The sequence below is a fragment of the Sipha flava genome, unplaced genomic scaffold (assembly GCF_003268045.1).
Source record: "Sipha flava isolate LNK unplaced genomic scaffold, YSA_version1 19923_pilon_pilon, whole genome shotgun sequence".
Taxonomy (NCBI): domain Eukaryota; kingdom Metazoa; phylum Arthropoda; class Insecta; order Hemiptera; family Aphididae; genus Sipha; species Sipha flava.
Genome location: NW_020272779.1, coordinates 278 through 18,463, shown reverse-complemented (window position 1 = coordinate 18,463; position 18,186 = coordinate 278). Strand labels below are relative to the sequence as shown.

The window sequence follows — 18,186 nt, the reverse complement described above, 5'->3', positions numbered from 1 at the left end:
AAAAATTAAACAATACTATATTTCCACTAAACGTCTAAGTCGGGAAATTTGGACGTCCTGAAAACGTTTTTCGGAACATGAAGTCCAAAAACGGTGAAAATCTCGGTTTTTCGGAACGTATGGCAACCCTAATTATAATTTATAATACTCCCCTTCATTGAAATTTCCTTGGCATACTATTCTATTTGTTTTTTAAGGGTATTTATATGATTACGTATTTAGTGTGTTTTTGTGCCCCTCCCCATTATTTATTTATAAATACGCCCCAAGTGTTAATCATAATACGAGACGTGAATTATACTAGTAATTATGAACCAAGTAAAAATCATTATATTTTTGGGCTGGTTTACCCCCACCGTTAAACATTACTTTGGTAAAATAAGCCGTCGACTGCCCTGTTGTAAAAAAAAACTGAAATAACGCCATTGCGTGTAGGTAAAAAACTTTTGGCTTTATTTTGCCAGATATCTTTCTTATTAAGTGTATTATTATTATTATTATTGCTTATTTATATACTAGGAGTCTTTATAGTCTAGGATGCTATAAAGTTTGGGCTGCGTTTTAATTGGATTACCCGTTACATGCATATTTATTATTTGCATTATGCATTATATCATATCATTGATCTTCAATGAAAATGATTTTACTTTTTAGTATTGGCCAAGAAAATCATATTTTTTAACTGTTCATTCAAATGATTTCTTAATAAAAAGTTCTAAAAAACCAAAATAAATGTTGTTGAAAATAAATATACCAATTACAGTTGCTGTTATTTTGTAATATTTAGAACATAATATAATTTAACGAATTTCCATTCAATGATATTAGTTACCTAGTAAAAGATATTTCATAGTTTCGTTAGTTTCGTAATATTAATGAAGTTTATAAGTACTTAAAATTTTCGAATCTCTTAAATTGTACATGTCTATTTTGTTGTTGCGAAAATTAGAAAATTAAAAGTTTAACTTTCCTTATTAAAAAATTTGGTTTCACCATATTAACCATTTTCAGAAAAATAAAGTGATCCTGACCTCTTTCACTAAGAATAGTTTTTCTGAGACAAATAATACATTGAATTCAAGTTTAAAAAATCAAAACAGTAGTATCATTTATCTATACTTATATACTACTCGACTGTGGAGTCATAACCAACCCAGGAGCTTCTCTTTTTTTTCATTTTAAGATTTTTCGTGTAAAAAATCTCCATGATGTATATAGATTAGATATCAAAACATTCATCTCTCCATTACTCCATATAATTTATCCAAGAGATGTTTACACTCCTTCAATTTCCAATCTGGATACATAACTGTGTTAAACACTGATTATTCTGTTTTAAAGTTATCACCATGCAATATTTTCCAAATAATTATTAAAATAATTTTTAAGTGGTTTATTTTGTATTTAATATTGAACAAAATTACATTAATGTATCTAAAAATTATACTACATAATCAGTGTTCGATCATAAACACTGCATTTTCTAAAGTTTCATTATAGTTATATAAAGTTCAAGTAGATTTATCGATTGATTTTTCTAGTTATTCAGTAAGTAAAAAAGGTAGGTTTATAAATAAAATAATACATTTTTAGGATACAGTACTATTTGTTAGGAAAAAACTAAATTATAAAATGTAATACAAAAGCTAATGCTACGCATAATATTATGCAAGTCAATTTTGTTAATTATTTTTCAACTATTTTTTTTCAAGTGTATTGAAAAATGCAGCGTCAAATTTATTCATGTTAACCATTACATATTATAAGTATAAAAAAAACTATTTGTGTTTAATTGAATAATTTACCATAAATGAATCATAGTTCTATTGTTCTATTTATGAATTTACCTAGGGTAAAATTAAAGGCATCCACAACAAAGGTTCATAACGCTCCAGGTAAACGCTTCAGCTTTCTGTTTAAAATGGATAATCTAAAATCTAGAGATGCCACTAAAAGTGAAATACGAACGTTTTTCGACGGCACTAATGTATTTTTTAACTGGAGGGACAGGAGCTGTTGGACAAGTGTTGTTAGAAAAGCTACTGAGGTGAGTAAACGATATCAATGTATTTTTATATTATTTCCAATAATAACGCTATAATATAAAACCGTTTTCAATTTCATGTTAAAAAAAGGGCAAAACTCCTAAGTCGGGTGAGACTTCATTGTCGAATGAAATACAGGGAGAGATGAACGATATTTCTGTGTTAGTTTTATAAAATTGAAAACAAAGAACGAGTACCATTGCTTAAAAAAAAAAATAAAAAAAATATTTTGAGTGAAGAGGTCAGGATAGGTTAGGTGGTTCAGTTTCTCATTCTAAATGGAAAACGGTATGCCGTAAATTTTGTCATTTTTTTTAACTTTTATAAGTTTTTGGCAACTATGAAGAAAATTGGGAATTTCGTCTAACAAAACCTTTGAAATATAAATAAATTAAATTAAAAAATTAATAATAATATATTTTAAGTCAATGATTTATAATTTTTCGTCGATCGTTAATAAACCGTTATTATTATGGTTTATCGAAACGTTATAGATCATGCCCGATAAGCAACGTATTCCTTTTGGTGCGCAAGAAGAAAAAACAAGAGCCCGGAGACGAGAATCGATGAGCTGTTCAACATGCCGGTAGGTTTTTCGATAGAAATACAATAAATCCGAGTTCCTAGTCGGTAAAACTTGCGCGTGCAGTTGTTTGACAGGCTAAAAGTGGTTCAACCGAATTTCATTCGGAAAATCACCCTGGTTATTGGCGACTGCGAGAAACCCGATTTGGGTTTGTCGGAAGAGGACAAGGCGCTGCTCGTGGCACGTGTGGACGTGGTGATACACTGCGCCGCTACCGTAAACTTCATCGAACCGTTAAGACGGACGACGTTCATCAATGTCAGATCCACCAGGGACCTACTGCTGCTCGCCAGACGGATGAACGGGTTAAAGGTAAACGAGTTTGATGTCGTTATCGGTGGAAACGATAATATTTTCAATATGTCCAAAGCGAGCTTGTCTCGTCGATTTGACGATCGAAGAGTCAACATAATATCGTGTCCTTATAATCAGGGTTTGAAACTAAAATGATAAATCTTAAGTTTTGTTTCAATCTCGATTTTCGGTTTTTGATTTTATCGGTTTCTATTTCAGTTTTAAATACGGGTTTTAAGATTTTCTGGTTTCAAATCCAGTCACACAAAATTGTTTATATTTTATCCTGTTTCCATTTGGTTTTAATACCTTCAAAATTTTCGAATTCAATTTTGGTTTTTAAAATCGGTCTTTGCCGTTTCTGATTTTTTAATTTTGATAATTTTAATTTGATAAATCGATTTTTATTTTTACCTGTTCAGATTTTGGTTTTAAATATCGGTGTTTAATTTTGTATACCAAGTATATTTATATTCAGTGCAACGGTGGACGTTGCACGCGCTAAATAAAAAAAAAAAAAACAAAAGCGCTGTTATGACAATGTACATTATTTTGAACAACAACGATTTTTTATCTATTCGTGTAAAACGTCTCATATTCTTTTGACACGCATAACATTAAATTTAGTGAATCAATTGACCTTTAGTTTATATCAAAATATTACAAATGTTACTAAGAAGTACCTTATTCTAATTTAACGTAAACCGTTAAAATTATTCAATTACTTTTTTACGTATTGAACATTTTTTTTAAATACTTTTATTTTAAAAGTAATTGAACGGTATTTTTATACTTTATTTTACTATTGAATAATATAATTATTTATTGAATATTTTTTTTAATTAATTTGATTTTAAATTAGTTTCTATTTGTAACAATAATACTTGGTAATTGAAGTTCCCATCTAATTATAGCTAAATTAAAATTTTTTTGCTACCAGGAAACGGTATATCGATGACCATAGAGGTATTATAGTTGGTAGGAATACTATCATTTATAAGCTATAGATAAACATTGTCATATCATATTTTTTTTCAGAATTTTATTATACGAACATTTTAAGTACTATTTACTAAGAAAATGGTTATGTATATCGTTTATCTATGATATAGCTATAATACATACCATAATATTATACCAATGCTCACTTTTTTAATTATATTAATTTACTATTTTAGATTTTTACTTCCGATTTCTCTTTTGAAAATTAGTTTTAAATTTTTTTTCATTTTCATATTGGTTTAAAATACCAGGTTTCATACTTTTTTATTTTTATTTATTTTGATTTTGCTATTGGGTTTTTTGGTATTGATTGGTATCAAATATCGGTTTTTAAACCAATGCCAAGCTCTGTTTATTCGTTCATTCGTCACATTTGTTCATTCATATCCTTGCTACGTAAATCTTTACTTATACATCATTGTTATGGGTTATTATATTGTTAAAATAATAGGTGTTCGTGTACGTCTCGTCAGCGTATTCAAATTGTAATCGAAATTATATCGATGAAATAATTTACGAAAGTCACCTTCAAGGCGATGCTCTAATAGAGATGGCTGAAATTATGACGGATTCAGCTATGAATTCGGTGACCGACAAGTATGTGTTTTATATCGTCAAAACGATTCGAAGAAAATAATAATTCAGATTAACTAACGTACATGATTATTTTTTTTTTGGTTAAGTTTATTAAAAGATTGGCCGAATACTTATACGTTTTCCAAGTGTATTGCGGAAAATATTGTTAAGCAGTATGGAAGCGGCATGCCAGTTTGCATTACTCGACCTGGAATCGGTATGTTTAATTACCATTTTTTTTTTAGAAACAAATTGAAATAAATATCTTAATATGTAAATGAGGTATTGAAATATTGATATTTATTTTTAACATCGACTAGTATAAACATAATTTATTATTTTTTTATTATTATTTAATATTTTATTTTAAAATGAACAACCTTAACTATGTTCTGGTAGCCGTCGGGCGAACATAATGGAGGGTATAAGGATAAAAACATAAGTTTGGATTTTTTATTTCTAAACATACCTATAAGTTTAAATGAAAAATGTATTGTTTAATAATAATTGATTTAATGTTTTAATCAATGTTATTGTATACATTGTAATTATTATTTTCAGTTGTCAGTACATACAGTGAGCCAATACCCGGCTGGATGAGCAACTGTGATGGCATAAATGGTGTGACGATTGGATCCGTAATTGGTGCCATACATGTGGTGTTTGCGAAAAACGTACAACTAGCTGTGGTTCCTTCTGATAAAGTGGCAAACATTATCGTATCAAGCGCTTGGCACACCGGCGTCACTAGGTATTGATTTGAATTAACGGTTGTATCCAAAAACCGCAAACATTTGATTTCAACCCCAAAAAGTTTGGTAGACAAAAATCGCACACTTAATGGATTGCCAGGTAGGTATATCGTACAGCCAAATACCGCACGCTTATAATGGATAAAAAACCTCACTATATAATGTATTTTGTATAGACGAATGTTGTATATATAATTGTAAAGTTAACTGTTACATTCAAAAACTTATCTTATGGCACGTTGATGTGCTCGAAAAAATAACCAGTACATTTGTCGACCGAAACGCGTGGTATAACGTAAACTTTATACATGTATTATAAAAAAAAGTGTTTTTATAAATGGATTTTAAAACTATTGATAGTAATAAAGGTTGTGAAACGGGATGGTCTTAAAGGTCCTATAAACCATAAGAAAAAGAAGAAGAAGATAGTAATAAAGGGGGCAATTTTTTTTTTTTATTTATATTTTAATTTTTTGAAAAAAACGTCGGCAAAAAATTTTAGCCACAAACATTTTTATATATTTTTTTTAAATTTTATATTTAACATTTTTCAATGTCTTTATACATTGTACCTCAATAAATTGTTTTTAAATAAATATGTAGTATAAATAATAAATAATAAGTTATAAATTATATATCATTATAAAATATGCGGTTTTTGGTTACAAGAATTTAAAAAAGTGTGCGGTTTTTGGAGTCGTCGAAATTAACATATGTTATACGAAATTGTTGGTATTTCGATGTATATGTTTGATTATACTATAGTGGTATATAGCCATAAATAATGGACATTTTTTTTTTTTTAAGTTTATTCGAATTAATATTTTAAAACAAAATTTTATATATTGGTTGATTCTATCTAGATTACAAAATAATTGAATTAAATGTTTGTTTACCTTATGATTTAAAAATGACCAACGGTATTTGTATCACACTTTGGTAAATACTTGAAAATGTTTTATTTAATGACCATTGTACCACAAAGGGTTACTATTTTTATGCGAATCTGCGTTAATAATTGTTAATAACTCGTTAATAATTACTTTAATTTATATATTCATAACAATGGCTATCAAATGGTAACCTAGAACTTTAATTTCATATTTCATAAATGTTATCGTTAAAATTTTTTTTCAATACACCTGAGTGTCTTGTATCAGTCATAACTATTCAAAGTTTGTGTTGGAAGGACAGAGAAAAGTTTTGCATATTTCAAGATCCTTTATACTTGGTTTTTTTTTTTTTAATTTGCCTTTGTTCGCACATTTCAACTACTTGTCTATTTGTCTAGCTAAATTCATATGTTTAAATATTTACGTCCGAAATTGACATGGAATATAAATATAAATGAAATGGTTAAACATTAAATGTAAATATTATTTATGAGTTTTTTTTTTTTTTATATACTTTTAGTATAAACAATTCAATACCAGTGTTTAATTACGTATGCGTTAACATGGCTCCCGAAGTACGTCTTTGTTCGAATTTGGATGCCCTTGTAAACATGGGATTAAAAAAAAAATTATTTCCAAAAAAACAGGTAATTGTCATAATTACGTTTATTCGATATAAGATTTTTAGAGTTTAAAGGTTAGGCACGTTCAGAGTTCGATTAAAAATAATACAGGCCTTTGATTAATTAAATGAGGGAGGGGTCTCGATTTTATTAAAAGTCCCGATATCGAAAATCAAAATAAAACATAACTTACCACTAATAAAATATTTGAACGTTTATTTTTTTTCTTCACCACGAATGATCCTGATCATAGATGTAGTTTTCTAAAATATCAGTTATAAAAAACTTACATACTCGAAAAATTCAATTTAAATATGGTTCTGTAATTAAAATTATGGTAGATTATTGATCGGATTTTGGTTTAAATGCTATGTAACAAATCGAGTGTAATAAAATAAATCAGTATTAATGCATTTTTTTCAGTTATGGTACCCAAGAATATATTTTACTTCATCAAAACCACTTTACATTGTTTTATTCATCCTATTGCATTACATACCAGCATTTTTTGCAGATATTTTTCTACGATTTACCAGTCACAAAATAAGGTAATAAAATAAAATGTCTTAGTTTGTTTTCGATGTCGTGTATATTATTATATTATATTAATAATAGACAAAAATAATCATGTACTTAGTGCTGTTAGAATTTATAAAAAAGTTTACAAGTTACAAAATATCCTGTCACCTTTCACACTAATTGAATACAAGTTCAACGATCATAACGTAATGGATTTGATTTCACGACAAACTGATTGCGATAAGTTATTGTTTAATATGAACATGGTCGATTTAAAATGGGATTCATATTATGAAAACTGTATTCGGGGTTGTATGAAATACGTACTTCACGAGTCCGGAAAGCCAAACCTAGAAATTTGGAGACGGTATGGTAGAAATTTATTATTTTCAATATTTTTTTTTTTTTAATAAATAAATATATGGTTTAAGAAATGTATTTATTCGGAAAAAAAAATAATATTTATTTTATTTTTTCAGGATTTTTTGTGTTACACTATGGATTGATTACAATCATGATTATTATAATGTTTTATTTATTTGTTTATGTACTTAATTTTATATTTAAGTAATAAAAGAATCGTTTTACTTATTCAGGGTTTTCGTATAACACAATGGAGTTATTATAATTGTCACATTTTTAATGTTTTATATAGTTGTCCTTGTATTTAAGTTTAAATTATAGTATTTTAAATTTATGAACTATTTTTTTTTTTTATGTCATCTAAGTAACACATATTATAATGAACTGTTACATTTATACTTATAAATAAACATTTTTACTCGATTGATATTTATTTATTTTTTGTTCGTTTCATTAAACTTAGTTCAATATTAATCGTACTTTGATCGAGTTGATCGTATATATATTTCTATAAGAGGTACTATATCGTATGCAGATTAAAATTTAATCAATTATATAGTTTTTACTATTTGTATACGTTCAGTTTTTTAGATTATATATTTATCTAACACATACAGAAGTAATTAAGAGTTTACTGACTTCACTGGTTGATTCTTCCCTTAAGTCATTCAAGATACTACATTATATTTATGAAAAACATTCATTATATTTTTTATGTATAGATTGTATAAATTCTAAAATAAAAAAAATATATAAAAACATATAAAACAATATTTTATCTTTGTATTATGCACTGTTATAAACTTTTCCTGTATATATTTCTAGAATGGGTTATTTTTTATTGTTCCGTACGTATTAATAATTTAATTAATAATTAATACTTATTAATAAACTTAATCAATTGGAAATTACTATATTAAATACGTGATAAATGCGGATTCAACGAAGGAAATTTGCAGTTAAAAAATTGTATGCCAATTGGTACATTAATAGGTATGTCGGTGAATAATTCGTGAAGTTTAAGGGCATGGAGGTGAAAACAGCGGATGAGTTGCGTGATATTTAGATAACGTAAGAAGTCGGTCGTTAATTGTGATCCAAATTTTATGATTTTATTGTGTTTGTTTTTTCTTAAGTCGCAGAACGTTAGTAACAAACGATAATTCATATTTTATTATCATGGATATTAGTTGTAATGTATATAAATTCCGTGATGAATTGTCCATTTGAGCACTTAAATTTAAAAATAAATAAATAAATAATTTGAAACCATTTTTCCATAGAATTCTATTTGTATATGCTTTTTTTTCCGTTTTGCTGTAATCTATCCTAAATAATAATCAGTGCCGATGAGAAATTTTGGGGGCCCCAGGGCTGATTGGTTTCAGATCTCCTTTATTTAAATTTATTTGGCCAAGATATACCTATATACTAATTTTACATACTTTAGTATAATAAAAATATTCAAATTCGTATCTCGTGCTACGGCGAATAAGATTATAGAATTTGTATAAAAAGCTTAAGACGTTGGGCTCTCTCGGAGGTACAGACCCTGAGATTCTAACCCTCATTGCCCAATTTTTATTGGAGAAAATATAATGTTTAAATAGGTTATTTTTTTAAATTGTGTACAACTATTACAATTGAGATCATTTACGGAACAAAAAACTATCACATGATCACCAAAACATAAATATCTAATATTTAATTTTGTATTACGGCTGTCTATTTACAATCGGTACATAATAAAAATTATAAAATTATTTGAGTAATCGTTTGTTGAGGTGTTGAAGTGCCATTTGTGAATTGTTTCGTTCATAAGGTAACCATGTTTATGTATGTTATAGTATACAGAATTTTCTATTAATATATATTATAATGTAGTGCCAATCGTTTGATGCTCTATAGGTTAATGAGAAACCATTAAATAGATTGAATTGGAATAAATCATCATAATATGCACTTATGTTAATAGTGTATTTAATGCCTTCGTTGGTTTGTTTTTAATCACGTATTCTATTCATCCATTGAAGTTTGGATATTATTCGTATACTCTGGTTTTTACACTCGTATAATATTTTGTTAGAAATAGTTTTTAGTTCTTAATTTCAAACAGTATTAAGTGATATTATAATTCGGTTAACTGTAGGTATCAGTTAATGTAAATATAAATAAAAATAAAAATATGATAAAAAAAGTTGAACCTTTAAGCGAGATACAGCGATTTTATGAGGGTTCGAATGTATTTGTTACTGGTGCCACTGGATTTATTGGAAATTTACTAATCGAAAAACTTCTTAGGTATATATTTATATTTTATATTTGTAGCATATAATGTAAAATTAATTGAGTTCCGTTCAATTCTATGATTTTAGATTCTAAGTTTAGCGAGGATTGCCCTGATTTTTTTTTATTTTAATGATTTTTTTATATTTAATTTATATATAAATTGAATTCAAATTTTTTTTTCGGCGGCTGTGATAAGTATTTCAATACTCATCATTGTTATACTTGAAATAAGTATTAGTATATAAGTTGGCTTTACTTTGACATATGAATATCAAAAATAAATATGAGTAAATTTTATTTGTACCGATTTTAATATACACATTTTGATGAAACTTAACCAAAAATACAAAACATTACATAATTTTTTGTTAATAATTAGTAAAAATATTAAATTTTAATGTTTACTGCTTGAAAATTGAATGCGAGATTTTTCACGAATGATTAACTTCTTAGTAGGCAATAAAATAAAAGATTTTGACCCAAAGGTTTCGATCGCTAAACTGTATAAGATTTAGAATATTAAATTTTGATGAAATCGAATATTTCAACAAAATTCGTTGAACCATCCAAATATTAATGTTTATAAAGGTTGATTGATTGAATGTTTTTAGCTCAAAATCGCACGCTTCCTCAAGCAAAATTTTATCCAGATATTTTGCAAATTGCAGTAATAGTGTATTCAACTGCGGTTTATATTGATGTAATTTTCTTCGTTTACAGATCATGTGTAATAAATAAACTTTTTCTTTTGGTCAGACCAAAGAAGAATAAAGAACCGGCGGTCCGATTACGTGAGATGTTTAGTTCTGCAGTTTGTATCATCAAAATTTAATCGTATATCGTGTTATAACTATAAGTTATTATTTATAGTTGAATTTATACTTGTATATGTCTACAGTAGAGTCTTAATGATCCGGACTTGATGGTACCGAACTCTATCTAAAATTTTCGAAAAACTGGATTAAACAGAATATTATGTACAGTGGCGTACATTCAATCTTGCTCGGGGTGGGTGGGGGGGGGGGGGTAACAAAAATAATCGCATCTTTTTTTTTTTTCATTGCACAGATAAATAAGATAAATAACTGCTATAAATAGATATTATTTTATACAACTTTTTTACCAATTTACAGTTTAATTTTACATTACAGTAAATTAATAGCTATTGGAATATAAAAACAGCATAGTTAACAAAACTTTTCAAACACCTATCAATATAATTATTTTATTATCATAATATTTGTATAGTTGTATATTTTAAGTTCAAAGCGTAATAATGAAACTACGAATATATTACACGTCATCAATAATAAAACAATTTTTTTTTTTTTTTGGCCCTAGGGGAGTTTAAGCCCAAGACCGCTCCTCCTCCCGTATGTACGCCACTGGTTATGTAAAACAAACTAGGTTTAGGTAGGAATAGTATTTTTAACATTTTTTTCTAACTATGTATTTTTCAAATTTTTCGATGCCACATAAATAAATATTGTATATATATATAATTGAAATTGCGGTTAAATGTTATTAAATTTTTTTTACTTTTTGCTTTGTCGGTCAAAATTAATCAGATGTTCGAACTATCGATGACCGGATAAGTACGACTCTACAGTATAAATATATGTTTTATTGTTAATTTTTTTTTTGTCTACAATAGTTTGAATTTATAACAATTACAGCTCTTCGACAGATTATGGAACGAGCAACCGGATTTTATCAAAAAGGTGTTCTTGATCCAAGGTGATTGCGTGGAACCAAATTTAGGTTTATCTGTAGCCGATGTAGAATATTTGGTCGCCAACATGGACATCGTAATTCACTGTGCTGCTAAAACAAAATTCAACGGACCGCTCAAAAATACGGGCTTAATCAATGTTCGATCGACTAGAGATTTACTGTTGATTGCTAGGCGTATGGATAGGTTGAAAGTAAATATTCTAAAAAAGAAAAAAAATGTAATATTATAATATGTAAACATATTCTGGCGTGGGTTTGTTTTAAAATACAAATCAATATTTAACTGTTCAAGTATTGTATACAATTATAAGGTAAACCAAATGAATTTTAATTTTAAGACCATTATTATACAGTTAATATATATATTAAATATTCTAATTAGGCGTTATTTTAATTGAAATTAAAATACTTATCGACATTCAGTAATACACAGCAATATGTGTATGTTGTTAACGATGTCCATTGGGCTTACTATTAAAATTGTAATTTTCAAACAATAGTTTTTTGAATTTTAGTTTGTGGTCAAAATACAAAAATACCGTATTATTTGTGTGCCTTTGATAATAATAAAATCAAATTTAATGCATTTGAAAGCTACAACAAATTTATTTTTAATAAATATATTATGTTATTATATTGTAATGAAATTCAATAACTTTCCGAAGTAGAAGTTTATCATTACAAATTTGAAACAGGAAAATAATACCGTTTATTTATAATATTAAATTTTTTTAATTTCGAAGACATTGAACATTTATTTTGTTATGAATGTGATGTTTTGTTGAGAAAACACAGATTTTACTATTCTCTGTAGATTTATTAAAATAGTTACTACGAGTATCAGGGTTTCAAAACGTTAAACAGAAAAAATTAAAAAAAAAAAATCAAAAAACTAAATCAACTAAATAAAAACGAAAATAATTGAATGCCATTAAATGAAATATATAATAGCATTAAACATAATTAAAGATTAAAAATAAACAATAAACGTATGTACATATAATGCAAAAAAAAAAAGTTGCAAATAATGTTATTCGAAATAACATTTGTGTTTTTTTTTTCAACGTGGTGCGCGGAGAGGACATCCTTAGCTGCTCAACGCGGATACTCTACACAAGGTGTAGGTGTAAAATCACAAATAAAACAATTAGCTGTGGCGGTCCAGTGTTAGCGCATCGATTTTCTGCCCATATGGCCGCGGGTTAATCAAAACCTGTACCATCACATATTTTTACTTTCGAAATGTTCACAACCTCGTGTTATCAACGTGGAAACGTATCAAAATTGTATGAATCAGAAGAAAATATCATCATGCAAATATTTTAATAAAACATTATGTCATAATTTTTAATTCAATTTCTCGAAATTTGATTAATTTAAATAAAATATTTAATGTATGAAATATGAAAATTTCCATTAAAAAATGTTATTACAAATAAATGCTTTAATAAACATTTTCTTGTGCATTTAGGCGTTTGTATATGTTTCAACTGTGTTTTCGAACCCTAACCAATCAGTTATCGATGAAACCATACACGACTGTCATATAAAAGGAGATTTGTTGATCAATATGGTTGAAAATATGTCGGATTCGCTTATAGATTCTATAACACCAGAGTAAATATTATACATATTTAAATATCACGTAATTGTTAAATTTTTTGGAAATAAACACTAAAAATATATATTTTGCCTTTTATAAGATGTTTAGGAACATGGCCAAATACATATACTTTGTCGAAATGTGTTGCTGAGAACACTGTTAAGCAATATGGTCAAAATATGCCAATATGTATTGCTAGACCTGCTATTGGTAATTATTAAACAAATAATATATGTTTAATAGCAATAAAAATTGTAGATTCCAAGTGAAATGTGCAATGCATTTGAACATAATATTTTATGTGAGATAAAAATGTTAACGGTTTTTTTATTCGATTTCGAGTTTGAAGTAAAAATGTCTGTTACAACATACATTTATTTATTATTAATTTATTATAATTCAGTTACATTAATTTAATTAAAAAAATTATTAATAATAACATTTTTGTGTTATTTAGTCTTATTTACTGACAAAGAACCGATATCCGGATGGGCAACTGGTCTAAAAAGCCTGACCGGTTTGTGTTTGGGTCTAGGGCTGGGAGTAATACGCGTGTTACCTGGGAAGCGAGATATTACTTTGAGAGCCGTGCCAGCTGATAAAGTGGCAAATATGATTATCACGTCAGCTTGGAATGCTACTAAAACACGGTATTATACATAATATTTTGAAGTAAAGATGTTTTTTTTTTAATTTTTATTATATTTAAAAAATATACATAGCACTAATACTTATTATTATTAATAATAAGCACCATTGATTTTTAATTTCATTATTATAGATATTTAAATTTATTAAAAATGGTTAAGCTATCTATTCAAACTTAAATATACCATAAGTTCTTAGCTTTTTTCAATATTAAATCAAAAAATGATTTTTCTATAACCATTATAATGCCATTTTCCACTCAAGAAAATTAATATTATAAACCTCAAATTTGGTGATTTATTATTGTTTTTTAATTTTATAGCGACACGGTTGTGTATGAGTACATGATTAAAATTACAACTTTTTGCAATTTAACCACTTTTATAAATTCTATTTTAAATTATTTAAAAATAAAAAAAATATTAATAGAAAATAATTAAAATAAAATAATTTCATTTTCAAATCACCAAGCAATATATATTTAAATTCTCTTATAATGTTGATATTTCTGTTCCGGTGTTATCCGTTATTTTCATGAACCAATAATAATATTATACTTGTTAAAAACTTTATTTCATTGGTACAGTAAATCATAAAATAACTCTTCAAAAATTACCAGGACAAATATTATAACAGTTAATCTACTCAAACTCAAAATAATGTTTTAAATTATAAGTATATGTACTCCCCACATATTAGTGAATATTTTAAACAAAACTCGAAGACTACAATTTGCGCTTAAAGAACAATGGTTTCAAAATGTAGAGGAAATTAAAGTGAATACGGAAATATAATTTAATCTTTGGCTTTGACCAGTTCCGAAGGATTTTTGAAAAATTCCAAGATCACTGGGACCTCTGAATATCGTCCGGAGTAGAGTATTTTGAAAGAGATATTTTTCAACAATATGTAACTAAATATTTGTAACCACTCCGGTATTCCTAGTCCAAGTATATTTTTAACAAACATCGTATATATATATACGTATATGTTGCATGCATTGTGTAAAATACATTGTTTAAGTGTTAAAATAATATCATGGATATTTAAAAATATGTATAATTATTGTAATAATACATGTTAAATTTTAATCAAACTTTTATTGGATTTTTATTAGCTCAACTCCTTCAATCCCAGTGTTTAATTATGTGCTGAACAGCACAGCACCGCGACTAATATTTGGCCATACTATGGATTATATTGTCGATTCAATATCGAACAAAAAATTAACATCCGAAAAACAAGTATTTAAAATATAATAATTTTATTCGATTGTTAGCCCGAGTATTTTAATGATGTGCAACAAACATTGTGTAACAAAATATTATTTTGTTTGCAGGTATGGAAGCCGAGTGTAACCATTAACAGTTCAAACGTATTGTATACAATTTTATTTTTCTTATATCATTACGTGCCAGCAGCATTGGCTGATATATATTTATGGATCATCGGAAAAGAAACTAGGTAAATATTTTATAAGCAAAACATTAGTGAGTTCTATAGACCGTGAAAACAGTCATTCCATATAATGTTATTATTAAACTAACCGATTGAAATTTAAAATCGTGACTGTAATAATCGCCTTATCACTGTTGGATCGTTTGATTATATTGTTGTTTATTGTCGATACGTGATCTATAGAGAGTATTATCCCGTATGTGTTTCCTTATATCGCAAGTATATCCTTGGACCAAGAACAGGAACTGTTGAAATATTTCGTCACTGGTTCTTAGAAAATAAAATAACTGTTCCGATTCTATGTTGGAAAAAAAAGATACCGGTTCTTGTTATCAATCAAATAGGTTTAATATAATTTATTATCCAAAGAATATACTGTAATATACCATCATTCACTCGTTAAAGTGCATTATAGTAATAATATAATAGTAGTAAACGAAAAATTATTCTACAATATATTGCTACCAATCAACGTAACTCCCTGTGAAATATAGGAACACAGTGTTACTATATAAAATTGATCTAACAGTTTTTTCAACGGTTATTTTATTAACGGGAAGAATAATTTCGACCAATTTAATATTAACTACGCGTTAAATCATCGGTTCAATATTCTATGTTTATAACCATTTAATAAATGTACTTGAAAGGTGCGAGAGTTTTTTTTTAAGTATTTTCTGTTTAATTTGCTATGCTCCGTGGAAAAATATTACAAAAAAACATCATATTGTTATCACAGGGTAGTTAAATTATGTAAAAACTTGGACATCATGATAAGAGAAATTATGTATTTTGTGAATTCGGAGTTCAAATTTGACGATAAACATTTACAAGCACTTATAATGACACAGAGCGATAAAGATAAAAAACTGTTTGCTTTCGATCTATCTGGTATGGAATGGGAAACGTACTTAATGAAATCAATAAGTGGAAGCAGAAAATATGTTCTCAAAGATTCAGATGATACTACAGAAAGCCAAAAAAGATACCAAAAGTAAGCTATAATATTTTTATCGATTTTTATTAGTTAATTTATTAAAACCGAAACTAATATATTTATTTAAATTTTTTATTTTTTTCAGGATTTTAATAATTTACTATATTTTTCATTCAATTTTAAATAGTTGTATACTGTACGTATTGTATAGACTGTTGAAAATTATTTTTACAATAAATTAACGGTCTATTTGTGGTATGGTAGATATTTAAGTTATAACTATAGTTAAAAACGTTTATACATCGCATGGGTTGTTGAATATGATGATTGCAATAAATAAACGGTATATATTTGTAAAAAAAACAGATTTTTGAGTTATCTGTTATATGAAAATGTAACAAAAACTATATTTAATCAATTAATTAATTGAAGTAATGAGGTATAGCTGATTTCGAGTGGAAGTATTCATAGCGTACGGTGTCGTACCTGAATTATTATTCGTATTATGGATCTGAAATCAAAAATAAATCTTCATGTTTAAAAAATCGTTCTAAATGAGACCAGAAGCAATATGCATTATAACATAAGCACATATATCGTATTGATTACGTTAAAAAAGCGCTTGCCTGAAAATTCTCAACAGTTAGTACAGCTTTCCAACCATATTTATTTTATACGTGTAATCAAATAAAATAGAAACCGCTTGTAATGAAACCGGTTATGATGACAAATCAATATTATTGATTTTAAATTGTGGGTGCCGATAAATCTCCTCAAAAGTTTGTACTAATTTTAAACGGTTGTATGACGGTTATATTATATGACGTCTGTTCTTATAACGGCTGTTTTTGGTTATTTTAAAAAATATTTTATTAATAATGATTGAATTAAATTTAATGACAATAACATAACAACCATGTATACTGATTGTGTTGTTGTTTCGTTAAAAATTATATTGCTTTGAATAAGGTAAATTTAAAAAAAAATTAAAAAAGCTAAATAAAATACAGTAAAAGATTAATTAATATAAATAAGAACTTAATTTTAAAATACATACATGCTTTTTTTAAATTTTATGTATTACTTTATTTACACAAACATGAAATACAAATTACGTTCATCCAAATAAAAAATTGCAGTTTACTTTTTTTTATAATGACTCAGTTAATAAGACCAATATTGACCGGTTTTTTTAATGTTATTATAAACAGTGTCTATTATACATATATTTTTTCAAATCAAAAACGTATGCAAGGGGAAATGTAAACGTTAGATCTCCCTAGACATTGTTTTTAAATCTTATAAAATAGTGTTCTTAGTATAATAGCGTAAAAACGATAGAAAAAAATAGCTATGATTTTTAAAATTTGTACTTTGTACTAATTTGTACTCAATTGACATTATTTATCAATAATCAAATAATAATTTTATTTAATATGATAATATTTTTAGAATTTGAACCATAAATCTATTTTCGAATTATTATGTGTATTCCATTCATTAATGCGTTCATAAAGCGATTGGAAGACATATTTTTGGAACATAGAACAGTTTTTAATGGTTAGAAGATAATAAGTAAATACAATAATTGTATACTTATTATTATACTAAATAAATTTACTATTTCATGTTAAAGGTGTGTTATGTAAAACTGTATTTATTTTTATACGAGTCAGATTATCCACCAATTGAATTTGATGACATAATAAAATTTTATTTCTCTGATACTTGATATTGATATTGTCAAGACCATGTTACAAATGTGAAATTTTAAACTTAAAATATTTAATACACAAAGACTGGAATATACGCAATAAAATACTGTAGTGAACTTATTTATCCTAATTCATCAAAATTATTTAAA

The 18,186-nt window shown here is 26.7% G+C and overlaps 1 protein-coding gene and 1 pseudogene across 1 annotated transcript; both read left to right on the top strand.

The window, feature by feature from the left end:
* The first annotated feature begins 1,890 nt into the window (after positions 1-1,890).
* On the top strand, positions 1,891-8,662 carry LOC112681904 (annotated as a pseudogene).
* A 1,018-nt stretch (positions 8,663-9,680) lies between these two features.
* On the top strand, positions 9,681-16,685 carry LOC112681905 (fatty acyl-CoA reductase wat-like). Its single transcript, XM_025552258.1, has 10 exons — positions 9,681-9,954; positions 10,663-10,753; positions 11,619-11,867; positions 13,148-13,293; positions 13,380-13,489; positions 13,737-13,929; positions 15,045-15,171; positions 15,267-15,391; positions 16,125-16,379; positions 16,468-16,685. The coding sequence occupies exons 1-10, from the start codon at positions 9,839-9,841 to the stop codon at positions 16,562-16,564; spliced, it is 1,509 nt and encodes a 502-aa protein (XP_025408043.1). The 5' UTR covers positions 9,681-9,838; the 3' UTR covers positions 16,565-16,685.
* Positions 16,686-18,186: the final 1,501 nt, after the last annotated feature.

Coding starts and splice junctions, on each gene's coding strand:
- LOC112681905 (XM_025552258.1), top strand. CDS start 9,839: ATGATAAAAAAAGTTGAACCTTTAAGCGAGATACAGCGATTTTATGAG. Junction 11,868..13,147: donor GGCGTATGGATAGGTTGAAA/GTAAATATTCTA, acceptor TTGTGCATTTAG/GCGTTTGTATATGTTTCAAC. Junction 15,172..15,266: donor AATTAACATCCGAAAAACAA/GTATTTAAAATA, acceptor TTTTGTTTGCAG/GTATGGAAGCCGAGTGTAAC.